The sequence below is a fragment of the Gymnoscopelus microlampas genome (genome assembly GCF_963454915.1).
Source record: "Gymnoscopelus microlampas genome assembly, chromosome: 7".
NCBI classification, from domain to species: Eukaryota; Metazoa; Chordata; class Actinopteri; order Myctophiformes; family Myctophidae; genus Gymnoscopelus; species Gymnoscopelus microlampas.
The window spans coordinates 38083163-38098209 of NC_139944.1; the positions used below are offsets into that span (position 1 = coordinate 38083163).

A 15047-nucleotide genomic window follows, 5' to 3' on the forward strand; every position below is an offset into this window, starting at 1 on the left:
ACACCGGCTTTCCATTTCATCTGCCTGAGCTGTATCCCCGTGTCCCCGTCTGACTGAAGGAGAAAGCTTGTCTGCTATACTCACTGGAGAATTCTAAAGGAAGAGCAGAGTTCGGATGGAGTGATGGAGTAATGAAGTATAAACTTGACTTGAGACACTTGCAGTATAGGGATAATTCATACTTCATCGAACAACCGCAAACAACAAAAAAAGGGCGTATTTTCAACTGAAAGAATATAGTCGTTATTTTGGCCATATTACAATAACAAGGTTGTTTGATGCAGTGTTTCTCAAATGGGTACGTGGAGGTACTACAGAGCGTCTGTGAGTGGAAAACTGATACATTCATTTTACTGTTATGTTTAATTAATATAACACATTGACAAAATTTGTGTGAACCTCCCACTTAGAATCAAGATATAAATGGCAACAGCAGTACTGTTGCTCTTTTGACTCAGAAGTGTTTGCCGTACAACTTGCGAAACACAAGAGACTATATAGTTAAACATCAAATTCAACATTAAGGAAAATACCATGAGTCTCATTTGCTATATTATGGGTCATCACTGGGTCATAACTGTGGCAGCAATAGTGGAAGTAAGAAATAGCAAATAACGACAGCTTGTCTGCTATACTCACTGGAGAATTCAAAGGAAGAGCAGAGTTCGGATGGAGTGATGGAGTAATGAAGTATAAACTTGACTTGGGACACTTGCAGTAGGGATAACTCATACTTCATCGAACAACCGCAAACAACAAAAAAGGGCGTATTTTCAACTGAAAGAATATACTGTAGTAGTTATTTTGGCCATATTACAATAACAAAGTTGTTCGATGCAGTGTTTCTGCAAATGGGTACGTGGAGGTACTACAGAGCGTCTGTGAGTGGAAAACTGATACATTCATTTTACTGTTATGTTTAATTAATATAACACATTGACAAAACTTGTGTGAACCTCTGCTGCTCTGTGTTAGACCAAATGAAATAAAGGCTTGACTAGCACAATTGTTATTGAATCGAAAGCAATACTTTTCGCCATTATGCTGCTTTATTTTGAACATATTGACATCAAAACTGGATTTACTGAAATGTTATGGCCACGGTTGTTTAAAATGAATCTGCTCGGGAGGCACAAACCGCAACCTTTTGACTTCATTTCTTATTTGCAATCTTATATTATTCAAAAGGCGAGTTATCATTCATTCATAGCATTATATGCTAGCTGTGGTTTTCTCTTGCAGTTTTCTAAGCAAAATGTTGCCTAGGTAAAGGGGGCACTTGGAGGTTCTTGGATTCAGAAACCAAAACCCGGGAGTGCTGAAACCAAAACCGTTTGAGAACCACCGTGTACAGTATTAACTAGCTTATCCGTCTTCTGTCTGTACTTATGTTCCCTCACGACTGCATTTTAGATCCCAATCAGCTCTCGTGTCTCCGTTCAAACTATGTCAGGTAGCCCACTGCCTCCGCTTGCCCTTCATCTGCTGTGTTTTCCGCAGGCTCACCCATAATTGCATTAGATTCCATTTCCATAGGGTTTTTTTTTCTGAGAGGGGCCGAAACTCCAGTCTCGGGGGATTAAAGGCACTGCCATGCGAAAAGCCTGTCCTCATTGAAAGATCACAAACTAATCCTGTGTTCGAGCAGGTTAGAGCGCCTGAATTTCCATAGTGCTCAGTGGCTCTGGCGGTGCTGGGGCGAATATACCCGCTGGCAGGAGGGGGGGTAAATGGTGGCGTATCAGTCCGTGCATGGAAAGCACTCCCGTTTACGGCTGCTATTAATTAAGCATGACGTTCCTCTTAAATCAGCAGTTTCTCATGCGGGGGACCTGGGGGTGCCATCTGCACGCCTTATGCTGAATGAAAATGATTGGCAATGTCATTTGCCAACAACAGTGGGTTGCTTTGGTTGATATACAGTAGGACAGTATGAACAAGGACACCAAAAAGATGTCTTGAATGACAAGCTGTCATGGTGTTTACTAAAAATAAAGCCCAATTCTGCGTAGATTGATTGCTATTAGTGCTCTTATAAAGTATTAGCTCCCTAATTACCCCCAAAACTTTATAGAAGGCGCAGTGAACAAACTATCTTCTGTGCTATTTAAAATATAGCTGCACTATATTTTCGACATAATTAAACAAGGTTCCATTTTAAATGCAAATGTTTCCGGAAGAAGAAAAAAGTGCCTTTCTTTATATATTTGAAGGGATATTCTATTATGCTGTTAATTACAATACAACTCAGGCTTTAGGGAGTATCTCGTTATCTACTGTTGTATTAAAAATATCATCAGGGTATGGTGGATGTATCATTATGATGTGTGAGACTCTGAACTTGACTCTGAACGCTGTGAACTTAATATCACAACTCTAGTTCTGCACTGCGCGTTGATTGTGCTCTTACATAGAATGAATTGTATTGCCCTTGTTTATATTGACGCAAGTACTGTAGGATAGTTTCCCACTTAGAATCAAGATATAAATGGCAACAGCAGTACTGTTGCTCTTTTGACTCAGAAGTGTTTGCCGTACAACTTGCGAAACACAAGAGACTATATAGTTAAACATCAAATTCAACATTAAGGAAAATACCATGAGTCTCATTTGCTATATTATGGGTCACCACTGGGTCATAACTGTGGCAGCAATAGTGGAAGTAAGAAATAGCAAATAACAAAATGTTTGCTAGTTTTCCCACACCTGAAATAAGCAATATTTGCACACCTGCCATTGATGAAAGGTATTTGTTTTCCATTTTCCACTTCAGTTATTTGATTGACTTGTTTTTTGTAAATTATACAGGCATATTGTTACTGTATATAGTTCGACACACAGCCTCCAATTGTATTTCTTTTATAATGCATTAACAGAGATTAGCAGCAACTCGCCATTTAAACCAAAAACATTGTTTTTGTTACTAAATAACATTATAAGACTTTCAGTGGTTCCAATTCAACTCTGTTCTAAAGTTATTTTAGTGCTTATTCGTCAAATATGCCATAATGAATGCCACTCACAAATTTAATGATGGGTATGGCAACACAGGAGGGGAAAAAAATCTAAATAATAGTAGCATTGATCCATCAATTACTGTTCGAAAATCGTCAGCAAGAATAAGTGGGATGAGATGTTCCAATGAACGGTACAATAAATAAAGGTCTTGATTGATTTACTGTGATGAAAAACAACAAATGGTGCATCCTCTTCCTACGGCTCCCTACATCACTGACCTTTACCTCTTCCACTGATTAAGCTTCTGTAGTTAATGGTGACATTTCAAACAATGCAACACCTTTGCTGATTAATCCATTTGCGCGTGCATATCCACTTATTATTTTCATGTTTTGGGACAGCCTTGTGCACCAAATTCAACGGCATCATCATTTCCAAGCTTTAACCAGTTAAGACCTGGAACGCATTTGTGTCATTTTAGATTTCTTTGGCTATTCAAAAATAGCAGATATACAAGCTCATAGCGCGGCACCGAGTGCCGCGCTATGAGCTTGTATATCTGCTATTTTTGAAAAATCGAGAAAATGTGTGCAAATCTTTTAACACATTGACTGCCAGAGGTTTTTCTATAACAGGATCAGCCAGTGCCAGGAATTTTGACCATTCTGACTCATATTTGAGGACTCACAGAACATTTTGTGTTATGACTATAAACAAATGGAATATCTCAAAAAAAAGCTTAGAATCTCTTCTTTTTTTCTGAAAAAAAAGTGAGTTGATAGCATGTTCCGTTCTTTAGCTAGAGGTAGTTGAATACAGCTTGGTCTTCACCAAAAACAGACCTTTTTGTTTAGATTCAGAGTTATGAGGGTTTTAGTAAAAGGACACACTTTAGATGCATAAAATGATTTCAAAAGTGTTTGACATTTATTTTGCCCCTTCATTGACATCAGTCATGTAAACAATACTTGTTTATAAAAAGACATTTAAAAAAAAAATGCTTTCGATTGTACATTTATCACTGTTTCCAAAGTGCAAGCTTATTTCAGCTCATTTCAAACAACATTATTCACTGTAAATTTTTTTTCAAAGTGTTTTTTCCCCCAAATAATAAATAATAATTCAAAGTTCAAAGTGCAACATCAATACATTAATCGAGAGCTTCCTTTTCCAAACGTTTTGCCCACACAAGTCAAAATCTCAAGCCACACCTGTATTCATAGCAGCAAATAGCAGATCTACTAGCTTTTACTGAGCTTTTAGATCAGCTTTTTTTTTCTTTTATGCCATTTATCATGATTTGTGAAAATAAATAAATAAATAAAAATAAGTCTGTCTGTCTGTCTGTCTGTCAGTCAGGCTTCAGACTGTGACCCCCCCAAAATAATCATATTTGAACTGGGGACCTCATTTTGTTTGAAAATAGCAGATCTAGGCCTACAAGCCAGCCCTTTGTTTCTCTCTCTCTCTCTCTCTCGTTCCCAACCCGAGATCGCAACCCGCAGGTTGAACACCCTCTTCTAGTGGCCACGTGGGACACATTGTTGCCAGGTTGTGAGAGAGAAATAAGCAACCAGGTCTATGAAAACAAGCCCAAAACAAACGAGAGATGTGGTTGCCTCGCTATCATTACTTTGAAAAAAATAAAGAAAAACTCAGTCAGTCGCCATGAATCCTGTGTGTGTGTGCGCGCGCGCGTGTGTAGTTGTCCATGATCGCTATGTTGTTTCTGTGTGTGTGTGTGTGTGTGTGTGTGTGTGTGTGTGTGTGTGTGTGTGTGTGTGTGTGTGTGTGTGCGCGTGTGCGCGCGCGCGCGTCCACCTCGCTACAGGCTGCTCGCAGCCTCGCGTATACACACGAGTTACGTCTGGAGTTTTATGGATAAATCCGTTCGCCGTGATCGGTGCGGAGCCCAGGGACCCCTGGGACCCCCTGGACTTGTAGGGTGTGTGTGTGTGTGTGTGTGTAGTTGGCCATCGTTGTTTGAAAAACAAGTAACCTCGCATCACCAGTCTTTCCTTGGAGGAAAAAACAAAAGGCGACCGTGTCCAGGGAGTTTATTTTTTATATGGACATCCCACCGTTTGCCAACTTTGCCATGATCCCACCGTGGTGTTGCAGAAAACTGCTAAAGGTAGGCTGAGGTTATTTTTCACTGGAGGTGGACCCTCCAGTGGGGGGGTCCCTGGGCGGTTGGAGGTTTTGTGTGTGTGTGTGTGTGTGTGTGTGTGTGTGTGTGTGTGTGTGTGGGGAGGTGCGGATCGTTCGGACCCTCGGACCCCCAGGTGGCCAGGGGGTCCCTGGCCGTGGACTGGGGGTCCCCGCCTGGGGGTTGGAGGTTGTGTGTGTGTGTGTGTGGAGGTTGTGTGTGTGTACGCTCTGAACCAGGGCTATGTGTGTGTGTGTGTGTGTGTGGGAGGGGGGGTTGCGGTCGGAGCGTGTTGTTTTTTTTGGAGAAAAAAGAGGCGACAGGCTTGTGCTTGTGTATCGATGCGGATCGTTCGGACCCTCGGACCCCCAGGTGGCCAGGGGGTCCCTGGCCGTGGACTGGGGGTCCCCGCCTGGGGGTTGGAGGTTGTGTGTGTGTGTGTGTGGAGGTTGTGTGTGTGTACGCTCTGAACCAGGGCTATGTGTGTGTGTGTGTGTGTGTGTGGGAGGGGGGGTTGCGGTCGGAGCGTGTTGTTTTTTTTGGAGAAAAAAAGAGGCGACAGGCTTGTGCTTGTGTATCGATCGGGGACCCCCCAGGGGGTCCCTGGCCGTGGACTGGGGGTCCCCGATGACAGGCTTTGGCTTGTGTGTGTGTGTGTGTGTGTGTGTGTGTGTGTGTGTGTGTGTGTGTGTGTGTGTGTGTGTGTGTGTGTGTGTGTGCACTCAGTGATCAATGAGGGCTGCTGCAGCTAAGCAGGGGGAGAGACGCTGATCGCTCGGAGTCGGATAAACTTTATAAAAACAGATAAAACCTTCGGTGTGATACAGAATCGCGGACCCCCTGCTCTTATGCAGATTCAGTGCTTTGTAATAATAGGTTTAGTGGTCTAGATGGATGATATTTTGTGCCTGAGGGGGTAATCTAACGTCCAGTGCGCATTTTTTTTTTTTTGCTTGCCACGGGTGCTGCTGCCTCACTCAACACAGGCAGCCGCTTGCTGCTCGGATCAGACTTTCAGTTTAATATGACTTTATGTGACTTTAGTGTTTTGAATAACAAGTTTTATATTATCACTTGACCAGATAATGATATTTTACAACTTTTCTGTGCTCTAGATGGATGAAATTTCTTGTCAATGTAGGTAATGACTTAATCTAATGTAAACTACAAAAAAGACCACTTCGCGTAGATCTACGCGATTGGCACGCTGCGGCTTTAAATAGGTTCGCGTAGATCTACGCGATTGGCACTCAATGTGTTAATACATATATTTTTAAAGCAAACATTTGCTGGAACAACATATTTTGAGATGGGAGTCCGCGGCCAAATACGTATACATTTTGGGGTCCTTGACATGAAAACGTTTGAAAACCACTGATATAGCAACATACGTTTTTTCAAAAAACTGTTAGGATTTAGAAGATATTTTGTAGAATCGGAACCTCAGGTCTTAATGGGTTAATCATGCATTCAGCCCTATACACCTGCTGCACAAACAGTAGTCAAAATCAGTAAAGCAAAAATATGAGATCTTCTTTTTTAGGTTGCTTTCTGCTATTCTTGTTCTAATTTCTTTTTGTGTCTGCGTAAGCATGCAGTTGAAACAGGGGACACGAGAGAGAGGTGAGTTTCAAACCGTATACTCTGTAAGCATGTGCCTTAACCCATTGATACCTGGAACGCATCTGTGTCACTTAAGATGTCTTTGGCTATTCAAAAATAGCAGATATACAAGCTCATAGCTCTATGAGCTTGTAGATCTGCTATTTTTGAAAAATCTTGAAAACACTTTTTTTTAGATTTTTTTCCAAAAACTGTTAGGATTTAGATTTTTTTTAAAGTATCGCCTCAGGTCTTAATGGGTTAAGTTAGCATCCAAGGGCACCCATCACACAGTACAGACAACAATTGTTGTGAAAAGATGGGAAGAGAATGTTTCTCTCACCATGAACACTATAACAGATGTTCTATATAACGTGTAACTGCACAAACTAGTATGTTCTGATAAAGGTTGTTGTAAAAAAGCACTCCACGTCGACTCGACAGATTGTTCATTATTCAGCGCTGAAAAGTGAACCTAATCTGCCTTTATGAGAAAAACAGTTTGCTGTTAGGGAGCGTTGCCCCTGGTAACAATAAAACTGGCTTTGTTCAATCCGACTACATATATAACATCTAAGGATTGATCGATACCCTCCGGCGTGTTTGTGGGGGAATTTTTGCATAATGAAGAAAATTAACATAAAGTTGTGTTTATTTATCAGGTCCAAGATGTGCCCGTCATCAATCTTCTCTAAATAACCTGACTCTGGCATTGCCCAGTGGCTAAGATAGAAGAATATTAAATCATACTTCTGCAAAATATGCCTTAATGAATTCCTCTACAACAGAGCTTCGCCGCCATTAAGTTAGATGAACAAGCGCGATGGGTTGCAGTGCATGTTGTACATAATAAGCACGCTCGTACACATTATACATGCTCATCTCTCATCTCAACAGTCATAAGGAGGACATGAATAGGAGAAAAAGGTGCTAGAGCGAATGTAGAGGATACAAAGTATGCTTTCCACAGAGACTCTCCCGTTCCTCCTTTGGTGGCACAGGATTAATGATGGCTCTCCGGGAAGTGAGATTTAACCCATTAAGACCGGGAAACGCATCTGTGTCATTTTTAGATTTGAGCTAAAAAAGCATTATTTTACACTTTGGCTATTGAAAAATAGCAGATCTACAAGCTCATAGCGCGGCACCGAGTGCCGCGCTATGAGCTTGCATATCTGCTATTTTTTTTAAATTGTGATTTTTTTTTGCAAATCTTTGAATATATACATTCTTTAAGGTGAACATTTTTAACCAATATCTTTGCTTCTGGGGGTCCGAGGCCAAACATATCATTTTGAGGGTCCTTGACATGAAAAGGTTTTTTCAAAAACTGTTAGGATTTGAAATACATTTGTAGAATCCCCAGAAGCAAAGATTTGAGTTACAAACGTTGCTTTAAAACTATATATTAAAAAATGTGCACACATTTTCACGATTTTTCAAAAATAGCAGCTCTACAAACTCGTAGCGCGGCACCGAGATCTGCCGCACGTAGATCTGCTATTTTTGAATAGCTAAAGAAATCTAAAAATGACACACAGATGCGTTCCCGGTCTTAATGGGTTAACAGAAGATTAGGGCAGCTCTTACATCACTGTGCTTTCAAGACTAGCATGAAATACTTGGCTTGTTTACAGTCTGGTCTTTGAACACACCAAAGGAAAGGAAGACGGCGGGTCTAAATCCCAACAAAATATGCAGCGCATGTGGCAGGACTGAAGTGCATATCGCATTGCTGCATGGAGGTATATGTGTGTTATAATATAGGACCATAATTGCATGGAGATTTGGTGGAAAAGCTTAACTAGGTAGTAGCAATAAGCTTTGACACACAGGGGTTCCTCATTACAGCACAGGGACTCAGTAACATCAAATAGGCAATTAGAATTTGAGTCACAACTGTTTTTGCTGCCAACCTGGGCAGCAGAACTTAAGCCATTAAAGCCGGGAAAGCATCTGTGTCATTTTGTACTTTGGCTATTCAAAAATAGCAGATCTACAAGCTCATAGCGCGTCACTTCGTGCCGCGCTATGAGCTTGTAGATCTGCTATTTTTTTTTTAATCTTGAAATTGTGTGCAAATCTTTGAATATATAACTTTTTTAAAGGGAACATTTTTGACTCAAATCTTTGCTTCTGGGGTCCCTGGAACAAAATATTTTCAGATGGGGGGTCCCTGGAACAAAATATTTGGAGATGGGGGTCCGCGGCCAAATACATATAATTTTGGGGGACCTTGACATGAAAACGTTTGAGAACCACTGACATAGCAACATACGTTTTTCATAAAACTGTTAGGATTTATAAAACAACTAAAAACTTTGCTTCTGGGGGGTCGCTGGAACAACATTACTAGAACTACTGATATAGCAACATACGTTTTTTTCAGACATTTGTAGAATCGAGGTCTCAGTTCTTACTGGGTTAAGCTGACATTATAAAGAGCTAGCAACACTAAGCATGTCTTACCTCCACAGGCTCCAGGTTGTCTCCATTTTTCATCCACCGGTAAGAAGGTTTGGGCTTCCCTGTGGCTTTGCACTCCCACACCAACGGGTCATCAATAGGCTTCTGCATGTCGTCAGGTTTTTCAATGAGATGCGGCGGGGCTGGAGAATTCAGAACAATTATGACCAATTATGAATTGGACTAATTGATTAGAATCATTTCATGGAGGTAAACGGTGTTAGTTTAAACATTAAATGATGCATTGTGCCCTGATGTGTCCAAAGTAGTGGTTGTTCGTCTCATTATAAATAGAGGAAAGTTCTTTAAAGTGGGTGCTGTGTTTTTTTTTATGTGGTCATTTTGTGTAGATTTGTACGCCAAAGATTTGCATCTCCCTCCTTTGGCGTTTTAAAAACACGGCCAAATCAAGATACAGTAGCACATGCACAGATGGACATGGCCATATGGGAGACACATTTAGTTGTACTGTAAGTGGTCAAATGTACACACCAGCTGCTTTTCCATTTATTTAGTATGTTCATAATACATTTAACACCATAGATCGCAGACAAATGCTACCCTTAATGATGCATTAAGGCAGTCTCTCGTTGGCTCTCACCAGACATGTTTTTTTTGCGTAATCCTATTATTTCAATAGCAATAAACATTTTAAAACAATGGACATTACCCATTCTGATTTTGATTTCACAGAACATAACGTAGCACAGCTGGCAGTTCATTCATATTTTATTTGGCACAAAAATCCCATTCATATTTTCCACAGGGATTTTGGACTGTACACCAAATGGCGGAGATGCAAATATCCAGCCTGGAAATTATGTCACACTAACAAAGCATGCTTACGCAAGGCTGAAAGTGATGTACATCACAAAACTAATGTATTAGAGTAGCCGTGGGTGGTACCATAAAACACTTCCATCCAAAATCCAATACAGTTTGAGTAAATTATGGTATAATTATACAGCAGCAGCATTGATTCTTACTGTGTCATGCGAGTAACTCAAGGCTAGTTAACGATTAAGCAAAAAACAAAAAAAAGGATAAGGACAAAAAAAAGAAGAGAAGAGGTACATAAAAACAAGATGGATTTGCTCTCCCCATATCTCTGTACATCCGGGATGATGTGTAGGTCAAGACACTATCATCTTATATCACACAAGGCCACTGGCAGGACAAGAGTAATGGCAGATCACACTATTCTATTCTACAGACCTTACCTAATGCCATACTCAAGGACTGACCTTTGAGATGACTTCTCAGTAATAGAACATACAAATCCTGCTCTAATTGGCTTCTGCTACAGCATGCCTCCAAGTAATTCCAGATAAAACAGTGAAATTCAATGGTGATTGCAAATATAATACCCCTACAGTGCCACAGTGCACTGGATTTGGTGCGTTCCACTTTGTATATGCGCGAGAGAGAAAGAGAGAGAGAGAGAGAGAGAGAGAGAGAGAGAGAGAGAGAGAGAGAGAGAGAGAGAGAGAGAGAGACAGACAGACAGACAGACAGACAGACAGACAGACAGACAGACAGACAGACAGACAGACAGAGTGTGAGCCAGAAACAGACAGACAGACAGACAGACAGACAGACAGAGTGTGAGACAGAAACAGACAGACAGACAGACAGACAGACAGACAGACAGACAGACAGACAGACAGACAGAGTGTGAGACAGAAACAGACAGACAGACAGACAGACAGACAGACAGACAGACAGACAGACACACAGACAGACAGACAGACAGACAGACAGACAGACAGACAGACAGACAGACAGACAGGGACAGAGAGATAAAAGGAGGATAGAGACTGAAATAGATGAGATGAGGTAAATGTAGAGTGTGATTGTGTTTCTTGCTCAGGGAAGTAAATTCAACATCAATCTTTACAGTACTTATATTTAACCTCTAAATGAATATTGTGTGTGTTTTTATAAATCCATGAAAGTTCCATTAGGCAATCAAGGTTGCTGCACAAGTCTAGTGGACGTCATTAACCACTTAAACTGCTCTTGTTGTCACGAGTCCCTCAAAGGCTCAAGTGTCTTTTCAATTTTCACTCTGCATTAAATATCTTCGCTGAAAATAGCCGATCTAAAAGCTCACAAACGCGTCGTGAGCTTGTAGATCTGCTATTGTTTTCTGCAAAAGTTTCCCCCAGAATATGGATCCTGGGGTTTAAGTGGGCAACATTTAACTACTTTGGATGCAGTTCTCTCACCATCCAACAACAAACCCAAAATGAGCTGCAATCCTCCTTTGTTCTGGTCTTCAACTACAGCTGGATGGAATGGGAACATTCAGGCTATAACTATTCTGTGAACACAAGAGGATAAATCCAAGGCATTTCTTAACACTGAGGTGAACTTGTCAAAAATCTTCCGCACCTTCTTCTCAGTGTGGAATTGAACTGCTATTTTTGGATTACAGGAAGGTCAGATTTGTGTGTACTGCTTCATAAAAGCGTATAAAAGGCTGCACAGAAATGTGCATACATCAATATTTGTATCAATATCAATCTAGTCACCGATGACCACAAGGCCATGCTGCATCTGGGCAGAGAGAAGTGTATGTGTGTGTGTGTGTGTGTGTGTGTGTGTGTGTGTGTGTGTGTGTGTGTGTGTGTGTGTGTGTGTGTGTGTGTGTGTGTGTGTGTGTGTGTGTGTGTATTACTATACTTGTGAGGATCACAAGTATAGTAGAATATGAGAAATAGATGTTGCGAGGACCATTTTCTTGGTCCTCACATGATAAATTGCTATTTTATGGTTGAAAAAAGATTTTTAGAGATACATTTACAATTAAAAAAATATTCAGGTGGGGGTTAGGTTTAGGATTAGACCTTTAGAGGTTAGGTTTAGGGGGTTGGGGTTAGATAGTTGTGTGGCGATGTCAAACACTGGAAAATAGCCGATCTACAAGCTCACAACGTGTCGCAGCGCGACACGTTGTGAGCTTGTAGATCTGCTATTTTTCGGATTTAGACTTGCAGTTAAAGATACCCCAAAGAAATCATAAATCTATCATGAAATCGGCTTCCTAAAATGTTGATGTCCTCACAAGTATAGTAATACAAACGTGTGTGTGTCTGTGCTTGTGTGCGTGTGCGTGTGTTGTTTTGGATAGGAGCACCGCCAGAAGAGATAGCAGAAAGCAGAGAAATCTACTCTGAGACTCCATTATCACCAGTCATTTAGCATCACATCCATCCACGGAACCGCAATCTTCCACCCGAGCCTCGCGGCGGCCTGCTCCACCCACCGCACCTTTCAGGACCTTGTTGTTGGTTTTTTCCCCCCTCCCTCCCCTCCTCCTCATTGTCAGGGCCCTTCACTCCATTCCTCACCCGCTGTGAACGTATCGACTCTCAGTCGATGCTTACCAAATGAAAGCGGGCAGCCCATCTATGCCTGTACACCAGGCCTAGCGCGCACAATCGAGCCAGACGTCAGCTGGCTAAAGCAGATTATTTCTCTTTTCATCAGTGATCAGTTACTACCAAATAGAAAAGTGGTGGGTTTAGGGAAACCAGAAGGCAAATATAACAGTAATCAGCCGGCATCTGTCCTATTTCTTCTCAACAACGTGAGAAAAAAACTATAAGTTCTTGTTTTTTCCCAAACAATGGGTCAGAACCCATTTTGGGGTTGTACGCCTATTTGCATGGATGGATCGTGAGTAAAGTTAAGTAAGGTATCCTTATCCTACAATGTTTTAGTATTATTTCAAAAGATTTCCCTAAATACATTTCTTCTTCATAAATTTACAAAAAAGATTTTTCAGAAATATTCAAAATATTAATCAATTAATCAATGTATATGAAAAACACAAAATAGCAAAAATAGCAGATATACAAGATCACAGCATGTCGTATGTTCACTATTTTTGAAATAGAGCGCTTAAGTGGTTAATTCATAATGTATTTCTAAAGCTGAAAAGGTTTGGGAACCCCCGTTTTATTCTATACCTCCTGAAGCCACTAGAGCCTGATGAATACTTTAACATATCACGTATCCCATGCTGAAAATACAGTAGGTGACCTACAGTACAGGGTCACAATGTGTTGGCTATTTTTGGCGCGTGGAACCAACGCAAGACGGATATAAATTAAGCATAGTTTGTGGTCTATGCAGAATTTGAGGAAGTGACAATGGACAATTTTCTTCTTTTTAGCGTTTCCTTTTTGCAGTTCTTTTCAAAACGCATCCTGATTTATTCAAATGTCTATAGAAGCACACCAAATATTTGTGTGGATAAAATATAAAAAATCTATGACAATATATAACTGTTAACGCTTATGGCCAACATTGCCTTCATTTCATCCATGCAGACAGACAGACAGAGAAGATTCCATACTCCTGGGGCCAGCAGGTTGCACGGAACGTGCGAGAGATACCCTTATTGATTCTCCCATTGGCTTACACTGCTGACGAATGTCTCAAAGGCTTAATTCAAAAAGGAGTTCAAAAATAAGATTACAGATTTTTATCATCTCCTGCAGACAGCATGAAGGAGAGAGAGGGAGTGGGGGGAGACCGAGAGAAACAGAGAGGAAGAAGAGAAGTGACAAAGCACATCAAAAAGGAAAGCAGTCCTGTAGCAAAAAGAGGGACAAATCAGCCTTCCTTGGCTGTTGACAGCAGGCTCCTGGGCTCTGCTGTGCCGTATAGTGGCCGAGGGTGAAGAGCATCCACAGCTCTGGTAAATAATGGAAGATGGTGGCGACGCCCCTCAGATGAGTTATTGGTGACAGCTGACACAGCATTACTTAACCCATTCAATCCGGGAATGCATATAATGTGTCATTTTTAGATTTTTAGCTATAACCGTTATTTGATACTTTGGGCTATTCGAAAATAGCAGATCTACAAGCTCGTAGTGCGGCACCGAGTGCCGCACTACGAGCTTGTAGATCTGCTATTTTTTGAAAAATCTTGAACATTTGTGCAAATCTTTGAATACATATATTCTTTTGGAAACAACATTTTTAACTCAAAAGTACAAAAGTTCGCTTTAAAAAATATATATTCAAGGATTTGCACACATTTTCACGATTTTTCAAAAATAGAAGATCTACAAGCTTGTAGCGCGGCACTCGGTGCCGCGCTACGAGCTTGCAGATCTGCTATTTGACAGAGATGCGTTCCCGGATCGAATGGTTTAAAGGGGGATAAGGGGGTCAAAATGACAGACAGAGCAACTTGGAAGGAGACCAAGAGATGATCCATATTACTGTAACCAAGATAAATAGACACAGCACATATATTACTATTATTTGTGACTTGCTCTGTCTTGGTGAGATTTTAGCCTTCAGTTTTAACCCGCTGGATGGGCAGCGATACTTTGAACTAGACATAATATTGATCACAATACTGTATGTATGATACTATTCTCTAGTCTCTAGTTTTCTAGTTCTAGTTCCTTTGTGGTGTCAAAAAAACTGTTTTCCCAAAAATAATAAGAACTTGATTTGTTGAAGTATGTGGGGTTTGCAAATTATAAGTTACTAGACCATACCCGTGGGGGGATATGCGCACATGATCTGGCAACCCGTGAGCCAGCGAACACAAAAGCTCTAATAAACAGCTGAGATTTTGTGTAATCGGAAAACGGGCTTCGCTGTTAGCTGCACATGGTAATGGTCAATGGCTGTGTGCAAATTCAGATCAATTGCTCCAGCCACTGAGGAGAAAACAGGCAGAACCAATGTTCTGCCTGTTGAGGTTTGTCGAATTATAGGAGGATACTATCACAGTCTGCTTTCCCTGAAATGTCATTATCAAAACCTTGAATGATTGAACAAATGTGGTCAATTCTCAATGTTCCTCCCTCACATAAAGTAAGCCTGTCACTAGATCTAGGACA

General features: G+C 40.9%; 1 protein-coding gene across 1 annotated transcript in view; it reads right to left on the reverse strand.

Moving 5' to 3' along the window:
- The window catches only part of cntn4 (contactin 4), a 181709-nt gene that overhangs the window by 60632 nt on the left and 106030 nt on the right, over nucleotides 1-15047 (reverse strand). Inside the window, exon 8 of the mRNA XM_084061172.1 lies at nucleotides 9179-9318. Coding sequence (XP_083917298.1) covers nucleotides 9179-9318 — 140 coding nt within the window. The remainder of the gene's footprint in view (nucleotides 1-9178; nucleotides 9319-15047) is intronic.